This window comes from Gambusia affinis, linkage group LG05 (genome assembly GCF_019740435.1).
Source record: "Gambusia affinis linkage group LG05, SWU_Gaff_1.0, whole genome shotgun sequence".
Lineage (NCBI taxonomy): Eukaryota > Metazoa > Chordata > Actinopteri > Cyprinodontiformes > Poeciliidae > Gambusia > Gambusia affinis.
The window spans coordinates 5,482,195-5,491,822 of record NC_057872.1 but is presented as its reverse complement, the minus strand read 5'-3'; the positions used below and the strand labels follow the sequence as shown (position 1 = coordinate 5,491,822).

Sequence of the window (9,628 nt, the reverse complement as noted above, 5' to 3'; positions counted from 1 at the left end):
ATTTGTTTCTCAGCTGCTCTACTATCTCAGTGGGACTCCCCCCCTCACCCCTCAATACACACACACACACACACACGCACACACAAGCCCACCTACAACCCCTCCACCCCCTCCAACGTAATGGATCAAACAAAGGACATCATTTGTAGGCCAAGTCTTTTTCTGAGTGTCTCTCTCTTCAGCTCTGCATACCAATCCAATACAGCCCAAGGAAGAAAAAAAAAAAAAGCCACGCTGTGGAACCTGTGTGTGTGTGTGTGTGTGTGTGTGTGGACTGGGGGGTTTGAAAGGTCTGTTTGCCTCTCTGCCAAGCATTGATTTATCCTTTTCTCCAATTTATTTCTCCTCCTTGCTCCTACAATCCATTCAGATCTGCCTCCAGGGAAGGAACTCGGGGGTAAAGACGTTGTCCGGCCTCGTCGCCGCCTCCTAACACCGGCTCAAAACTCATCTACAGGCCCAGAGGAGCACGCACCTCTGCAAGGACATGTCAGCCAGAAACACACACACACACACCCACACACACACGCACACACACACGCCTATGCCTGTAGATCTTTCATCTACAGGCAAACTTTTATCAGCGATACGATTGGTTTAATAATGCAGCACTGACAAAGACAGAAGGCGATAAAAGATGGGCGTCTGGATTGCATTCATTGAAACTTGCTGGTTCCACTGGTCTGATCTGAATGTTTAATTGTTCCTCGTGATCTGAACAGACGACGATCTGATCGCAGTAACAGTATCTGGAGTCTCGATACGTCTGATCCTCTATCTCTGACATTTTCAGATCCTATTACCCAGAGTCGAGGATTTGTCTCCTGAACGCCTCGCCGGCGACGACGGAGCTGAACAGAAACGCTGCATGCGCACAAATCCTACAGTTGTACCCTAACACACACCCACACACACACACCCAAACACGTTGAGCCGTATGGCAGAGATCTGAGAGCCATTCTTCAGTGTCACCGTGAGCGACGCCTGGCACATCCTCACACCTGAAGTTGATCAATGCAGATATGTCCAGGGGGAAATTGAAATCCATAGGAAATTAGGCGGCTCCAGTGATTTATTGGAACAGTAAATCACAGCGTGTGTGTGTGTGGTGTGTGTATGAATGGTGTGTGAGAGATGCTTTACCTCTGTGTACAGTACTGTACCTTGTGTTTGGTTGGCAAAGTGATGTCGCTAGCTCGTACTTTCCTGTCCCTCTCCATGTGGAAGACCCACTGAAGCACGTCCAGAGGAGGGGAGCGGTCCCTCCGGTAGAGCCCACCGTGAGGGACCAGGTGACGGCCCCCCATAGACACGACGCTCTGCAGGGGCCCCTCTGAGATGCAAAACAGAAGAACGGAGGATTCATAATCCAGCTCAACGCTGCAAAAATCCTACCAAGTCATTTTGGTCTAGTTTCTAATGCAAATATCTTAAAACACTTGAAAAGAGACAAAACTAACTTACAAGTGCCTTTTCAGTAAGATACAAGAGCTTTTTTAAAGTAAATAATTCCTTAATATTATTTCCATTGGCAGATTATTTCATTTTTTCATAGAGTATTAGGCTGAACAGAGCTGCATGCTACACATTGAAAATGTTTGTAAAACTTGAAAACCATTATTTTCTCTCTATAGTAAGGTGGATTATTTAGTGTTTGACCCTTCAGGTAAAATCCCATTTGGAGGCCGCGTTATGCGACACATATTTAAGTTTTCCTCAACTAAGGAAGTCAAACTTTTGGGTTGACGTATTTGTTAAGCAACAGTCGTTGAGCCTCTAAGTTTTTGAGTCGTCGTCTAAATGTTTTTACAGCAGCATTCAGCTTCTATGAGCCACAAATCTGGAACCAACTTCCAGAAAACTGCAAAACAGGCGAAACGCTGAGTTCTTTTAAATCAAGGCTAAAAACCTGACCTGCCTAGAGTTGCTTTTGAACATTGATCAATATATCTGATGTGTATTGATTAATTTGATGATGGCAACTGACAAAATGTTAATGTTTGTTACTGGTTTCTCTTTTGGTGACTGCAGGTTGTTTTTATGACTTTAATTTTTTTGTTTTTGTGATGTAAAACACTTTTGACTGCTCTTTTGCTGAAATGTATTAAGCAAATAAACTTGATCTATAGTTTGATTATTAGTGTCACAATGAAACTGCTTGGTTACCGTGTAAAACTTCAGTCCAAACGACAATTTCCTAAATGTTATGATACATCAAAACGTAGAGCTGATCAACAAGTGGAAATATTAATATCATTATTGCTTATTGGGTTCATAAAGTGATACATATGAAGTCATATTCAGTAAACCAGAATGTATGTTCCCATGAGTTTTGTATGTCAGATTAAAAGCAACTTTTGAAAATAATTCATGCAGATATGAAATATAATTTTCTTGAAGTTCATGTTTATGTTTTAAAATATATATATTTTTGTAATGGTCTGATGTAATATTCTGATTTTAAAACTCGTTTCATTACTTGGATGTGGAAAACTCCTTACTATGAACAAAAATATGGGCTCTCAAACATCCCTCTGTGTGTAATTAATTTTTATGACGCGTTTCATTGAGTGGTATAGTTACTAAAATAAATTAATTTGTCAGTAATTTATTGAATGGGACTGTATTTATTGATTTAAAATACACATTTCTTCCTTTTTCTGTAGAAATGCGGCCTGAAGAACTAGCCCCAATGGTTTTACCTTTGCTCTAATTCAAAGTTTCGTTCTAAATGGTTTTCTTCCTGAGAAGGAAAAATACAAATATTAATGGTTTCTGAATTATTCCTCAACCAGCACCCTTGACCTTTACACCCAAAGAACCTAAAGCACATCATGAAACTCGAGGCAAAACAGGGAATGAACTTGCAGCTCTGATTAGTTGTGCGAGCCACTTAGGCAGAGACGTAATTTAGTCTGAAAAGTTCAGGGAAGGAAAAAGAGTGTGCAGCGAGAATCCCCTCCTCACGCGGACGCAGCCAGAGACCCTTCATGTTCTCTTTTCTTCCCTTCTTTCTCCAGGTACTCTGCTTGTGTTCCTCTATCTTGTTTTTGTCCTGCATTTAATTGCTTTTTTTCTCCCCCCTCCTCGCAGAGACGAAGAAAAGACAACAACAAGGCGGCGAGCGGCGCTGCAGCTAATGGAGGAGCTGTAATTGTGAATGGGGGCATTCATCTGGAGACACCGTCCGTGAATTGTGCCGCACAATACCCAGCACCAGGCTGCTCAGATCACCAACTAAACACACACACACACACACACGCTGAACCCTGAGATGACTGGTGCTCAGAGGAGGAAAGTAATCACACCTCCACAGAGAGAAAGCGGCGCTGTTAGGAGGGGAGGAAGTGGAAAGGATAGAAGAAGAGTGGGGAGGAGTTGTAGGAAACAAAACCATTGGATTTGGGTTGAGGAGCCCAGGAGGCAGATCAGATAATCAGATACAACACTCATACAGACACGCACGCACACGCACGCACACGCACGCACACGCACGCACACGCACGCACACACACACACACACACACACGCACACACCAACTCATGCCCACACCTAACTCAAATGAACACTATTAAGTCTAAGCTGACACACAAAGCACTTTGCCGTAGAAAAGACAAAAAAAAAGAGGAAGAAAAGAAACTTCTCATCTTAGTGAGGCGACATGAGGCACCTGTCAGCACGGAGCCTCCTGCTACTACAGAGAAACATCAGGAAACAACAACTCAATTAAACACACCATCCCTGTTCAATTACTGCCACATAATCACAGCAATTTACCTTCGCTTGCTGCACGGACGCCAAACATACAGGCGTGCACGCAGGGTTGAGTACACTTAGAGAAACACTCTGGGACACACACCAGGACAAGGCTGGTCCAGAAAGACGGGTCAGAGTAAAGCTCCCAAAGCTCTGCCTGCTGGGAACAGACCTGGTGCGTTCAGGTGTAAGGTTGAGTAAAAGGATTTTACTGAATCCAAATTCTTATCAAGTTCTAAGGATTTGTTAAAAACTGAAAAGTTATCAGGAACCAATATGGGCACTGTTACATCCCAGTTTCAGTGTTGGATCAAGGTACCTTGGTACCACTGGCACAGTCTCCCTGTTTATTCTGATGTTCTCTGCATGGCATAAATATTTGCCATACCATCCAGTTTGATCAAACATTAGCATAGATTTGGGTGCAGAAACGATCGTTGGATGATTTCGACATTAGGTATTAAGAAACAGTGATTTTACTGGCACATCCCAGAGTACAATCAGGTTTCCAAACAATCTGTGTTTGGAAATGATCATGATCTAGGGAGTTTTCACACCTGACAGTCCGATAGAATCGGTTTCGATTGGGAACCAAAAGCTGCAACATTTTCAGTTGGGGAGGTTCGCTTTCACACTGCACTGTGTCAAATGAACCAAACCCTTTGAGAAACCTGTTCACCTCCTCGCCTGTGGTGGCGCTGCACCAAGACCCACTGACGGAAATGACACGAAAACCTCTGAAGAAGACACTGAGCACAACTTCCTTCTTCAAGAAATGTAAACAAAAATGGAGTGGCGTCAAAAATTTCAGCCATTTCACTTACATGTTTGATAAAAACAAAAAAAAACTCGGGCCATTTCTCCTACTAACAGTAAACTCACACGTTTGTTTGGTTCTTTTTACCCAGAATGCCCTGTCTCTGGTCTGCTTGTCGTTCACATGCGCATTCAAACCGCACCAGAGTTCACTTCAACCGAACCCAGACCTCGGGTTTTAGGTCCACATCAGAGTTTGATTACTCATTCACACTTCCCCAAATGAACTGAACTTTCTTGGCTGCATTAGGCAACCTCAACAAGTTCTGAAGAAAGGAAATTTGAAGAAGGTTTGATCTCAGCCTGGAGATCAGACATCGGCAGCCTCAGCTGGCCAAAAACAAAGCCGGGCCGTCAACGGCAGCTCTCACATGGCTGCTGCTTCATAAAAGCTCTGAGGATCGAATAAAGACTCAATAGACGGATGTAATTACAATTAAAGCTTGGGAATGGCGAAACAAGATAGAGAATGTGAAGATAGAAAGCAGAAAAAAAACATTTTCTTGTACATGTAAAAAAAAAAAAGAAAAAGATTTTTATTTATGTATATAATACAATTCTTATTAAGGGCGATTTATTGTTTCATGCATATGTTTTTGCTTCAGTCTCCATACAGAAGCTGACACATATTGAGGCCTTCAAAGTTTTACAATCTTACAATGTAAAGAGGAATTTTATACAAATAGGACATTTTATCTGTATAATTCAACTAATAAACAGATGAACAAAAATATTTAAGGGAAAATATGAAAAATAGAAGTGTTGCAATAATTCAGTTGCGTAAATGGGCATAACCCTAAACATTCAGTCTTCTCTGGTAGGACTGTACCAATATTTGAAATATTTACATATTCAAAATCTATCAAAATGTAACATTTAGTTTCAACCTCGAGCTAGAACCTTAATTTAACCTGACAACTACAGTTTCTGCTTTGTTTTTGTGTTTTCAGGTTCCCCAGTCACGTCCTAAAAAAACCTCTACATTTGACAGGCGGACGTTTCCTTTTGAGATCCATAGCAAGTTTGTGTTAGTTTCAGAAATAAACATATGTTCATCCATCTTCTCTTTTCTCTGTGAGCAGAAAAAAATGTTGCTAAAACAAATTAGCCTAGCTTGGTGGGTGGGCAGAAGCAGAAACAGTTTATGGTACTGACCACACCTAGCTTTAGCTTGATATATGGCAAGCTGTTGTGGTTTTAGAATGACAAAGTTGTGACTGTATTTGATGTTTAGTGAGAGGATTTAAATGACAGAAATGGGAATAAGAAAGAAGGAATAGCAGCAGCAACCTATAGGAAGCTGTTGGTGTGTGTAGGCGTGTGTGCGTGTGTGTTTGGGGAGGGGAGGGATCTTGCTCTGTCTTCTCTTTTTGTCAAAATGTTGATAACTCTGTTGAGAAATCAATGGTTCCCCCTTCTTCTCCTCCCCTCCCCTCTCCATCCATCCATGTATCCCTCTCCATGTCTCTGGATCTCACCCAGGTTCAAGCTGTTACTCAATCTGCTGTCCATGCACACACACACACACGCGCACACACATGTGTTTGCACGCGGAGGCAGATGAGGCTCCCACTGTGAAATTCCATCAGTTTCCTGTCATATTTCCATCTTCTATCATAGTCTCTTTCCTCTAGTCTGATCTTCAACAAAAGTTTGCTAAAAATAAGAAAAGAGAAGTAAATAAAATGAATGAATACAAATGTTCAATCAATATTTGTGAAAAACTGTAACTTTTTTTTTCTTTTTTCGACCACAAGCAGCTCAAGTTGACAGAGGAGAGTGTTTCAGGGTCTCCCCAGAACCCCCTAGGAGGGACGTGGGGGCAGCTGGCTTAGCTGTGTCGCTAACAAGGTGCATGTGAGACCAGGGAGGGGTCAGCCAGGGGTCACACTGTAATTACACATCCGGGCTCCTGTGGTCACTCTGCTGACCACAGAGCTCCAGCCGCTGCAGGGGAGGCATTAGGTGGTGACGTTTCTCTGAGGTTCTCATGAAAATTATGATGTTGTCATAGTTATATTTCAAATCGTCACATTTGGAACAAGTGGCGTCCCTTCGTTTTGTGCTCCACTTGTATCGTTTGGATACTAAAGATGGCCAGTAACAATATTACACATCAACAAATTTAAAAAGGTTTTGTGTTAAATAAATGCCTTTATTACTTTGTCGTAATGATACATTAATCCTTTTTCAGAATTGTTAACCCCTTCATTGCCTGTTTTACTAAGAAAAAGTTGTTTTGGTTGAAGAAAAATTGCTTGAGTTTAGAAACAAGAAACCCTGGATTGTAACTTTTTTGTTGCTCAGCAACCAGGAGAAAAACTGATTCTGATGGATTTTGATCAATTCAATGTTTGTGCAATCATTTTATTGATTACAAATTGTTGAAATCTGTCAAACGTTTCCTAAAAAAATAATTCTCGCTAACTTTTTTGGGGTTATTTGTGTTATTACTGTGGGAACCACACTGCTTTAGATATCAATTTTCTTTCTTTTTGCAAAATTGTTTTAGAAAATCATCACCACTCCATTCCTAAGTTTTCGGTTTACAGGACATGAAATGACTTATTCATTTTATTTAAAAAAGTAAGGTAAGACATTTTGAAAGGGTTTCAATGAAAAAAGTAGAAATTATTGGTTTGTGAGATAGCACTTTGTTGTGCTGTCTTTTTTGTCAATTTACCAAAATAAAGTGAATCTGAAATCAAATTACGAAGGTAATTTATGCAAAACATACATTTTGAGTGGGAGTCTATAATGCAAAAAAATTTCTAAGTGTGCATGTACCTTTAAAAGAAAAATTAGACTTAAAGAAACAAAACTATCCCAAAATACACAATCAGGTGACATCAACACAGCTTGAGTCAAGCAAAAACAAAAACAAATCAAAATATAAATTTCTAAAATCAAGTCATCAAATGAATAATTTGTCGGGTTTTCCAATTTCGCTCCGTATCTGTCACACTTCTCCGGCGTCCTCGCCCGCACGCTCACCTCAGTTTGCGTGAGTTCAAGGTACTAAAAGAGGCCGACACGTTCACATACCGAGCACGGCCTTGTGTGGGCGGTGGGTGCCGTACAGGATGAGTGCAGCGCTGAGCAGAGCTCCGGCTGCCTCCTCCTCACTCTGCCTCCTGCAGCTCCACACACTGCCTGTATGGTCAGACACCTGGACATAAACACAGCAGCAAAGACGTCATTTTTCCATCAACAAGAGATTGATAAGAAAATCTTGCACCAGGAAAAAAACAAAAAAAATTACAAAAAAAAAAAGAACCACTCTGGCAGGTGAGATTTTTCACTGTAAAACAGAACACCGACTTTAGGTTGAGTCAACAACTTTTAGTCAGGTAACAGTTCTAGCTAACAGTTTCAGATCCCTTTGTTTTTAATCTACACTCCAAATACGAGTTTTAAATTAATATCTAAAATTAACATTTAAAGTCGGCCAAATTTTCAATAAGCTGCAACTGCATTCAGGTCTACTGAACTTGAGTTAAAAACGCAGATTAGATACAATATCAAAGCACAATGAGTAAAGACCCAGTCATCAACTCTATTTTGGTTTTACAGGAAATATGAAACAATAAACAGTGTAGAGTGAATGTTTTCACCAATCACAGCACTAAAGTTGTGGTTCTCTGGTGACAAAAATTTACCTCATTCCTGAAATAAATTGACTTTTCAGCATGGTTACAGAAAAGAAAGATCAACATCTCAAACCCTGTACAATAAAACAAAAAAAAAAGATATGCAGCAGAAATATTTATAGGCTTATGGAAAGCATTTGATGCCACTGGTCAGAACTGGGCAAAGAGTTACTTATAAACAGACGACAGTTTGTAAAATCGGCTCATGTGGACTTAAATTGTGGCGTTCCACAAGGGTGTGCATTTGGTCCCAAATTGTTCATAGAATACATAAATGAGATAAAGTCTCAAATACACTCAAGTTTATATTATTATTTCCAGATGATATCAATGTGTTTTTGTTTACCGCCTATAGAGAAACAAAGATTCTTATGGTTCGGAAAATGAAAAATAAGTATTTGAATACAAGTAATCGTGTATACCGGCAATATCTGCAATGAGAGGGTATGCGGTATTTGTGTGTATTCTGTGTTGAAATGCACTTGGTGTTTTGTGTGCGTGTGTGTGTGTGTGAGAGAGGGCTCAGAGCAGATCAGGGGCCAGGCCTGGTTGCTCCCCAGCTGAGAGTTGCATTGATTTGTTGTTGGTAAACAAACAGCTGGATGCGACAGGTGGATCAATAAGACTTGTATACCTCCCAGCCTCCCAGCATGTCTCTCTACGAGGCTGACATGGCTGCGTGAGAAGTCTTAACCTCGCTGTCGCCGGGAAATACGATCAAGCCAGTATTTTGAGTCGCAGCGCTTACTTTTAATTGGGGCGATAGTTAATTTTGTGGGTAACTTGACGTCTCCGACTCTGATGAAATGGCGTTTCAGGGTTTGTGTGCACCGTCTTCACGGTAAAACACCTCCAGAAATCCTTTCCTGCTGCATTTATCCACACTGCAATAATGCAAGAGCCACCAGCAAAGGCAAAACCAAGCCTGGGCTGGAGAAACAAACTACACACAAGAGAGACAAAAGAAAATATAGGGATTAGCAAAAGCTGAAATAAAGAAGGGAGAGGGGAAGGCTTTCAAACCTGGGGAGAAACTACAGAGAGGAAGAAAAGAGGAAAGGCGGCGGGGCGGGGGATTAGTGATGGGCGAGAGATGGCAGGATATCGAAATGGGTGAGAGGAAAGTGAGACCATGTGATAGAAAGGAGTTTAGAAAGAGATCCTGAGACTGAGTTAGGCAAACACCAGATAAAAAAAAAGATGAGAGAAGACAGTCAGAGAGAGAGAGAGAGAGAGAGAGTGGGAGTCTGATAGACACAGACATAAAAAGAACAAAAACAGAGAGGGGAAGAGACAGTTTTAGCGAGAAAGGAGAAGACAAAGAGAGAGCTGGTGGTAGAGACAGATGCAGACCTGGAGACAAGAGAGAGGAAAAGCTTTTCATGGTGGTTCTGATTCAAAAAGA

At 41.2% G+C, this 9,628-nt stretch overlaps 1 protein-coding gene across 4 annotated transcripts in view; it reads right to left on the bottom strand.

Moving 5' to 3' along the window:
- Window positions 1–9,628, bottom strand: part of LOC122831727 (neuroendocrine convertase 1-like) — a 197,666-nt gene that overhangs the window by 7,446 nt on the left and 180,592 nt on the right. For all 4 annotated transcript variants that reach the window (XM_044118125.1, XM_044118127.1, XM_044118126.1 and 1 more), the window contains 2 exons: window positions 7,619–7,742; window positions 1,164–1,333 (listed from right to left, as the gene is read on the bottom strand). In XM_044118125.1, coding sequence (XP_043974060.1) covers window positions 1,164–1,333; window positions 7,619–7,742 — 294 coding nt within the window. The remainder of the gene's footprint in view (window positions 1–1,163; window positions 1,334–7,618; window positions 7,743–9,628) is intronic.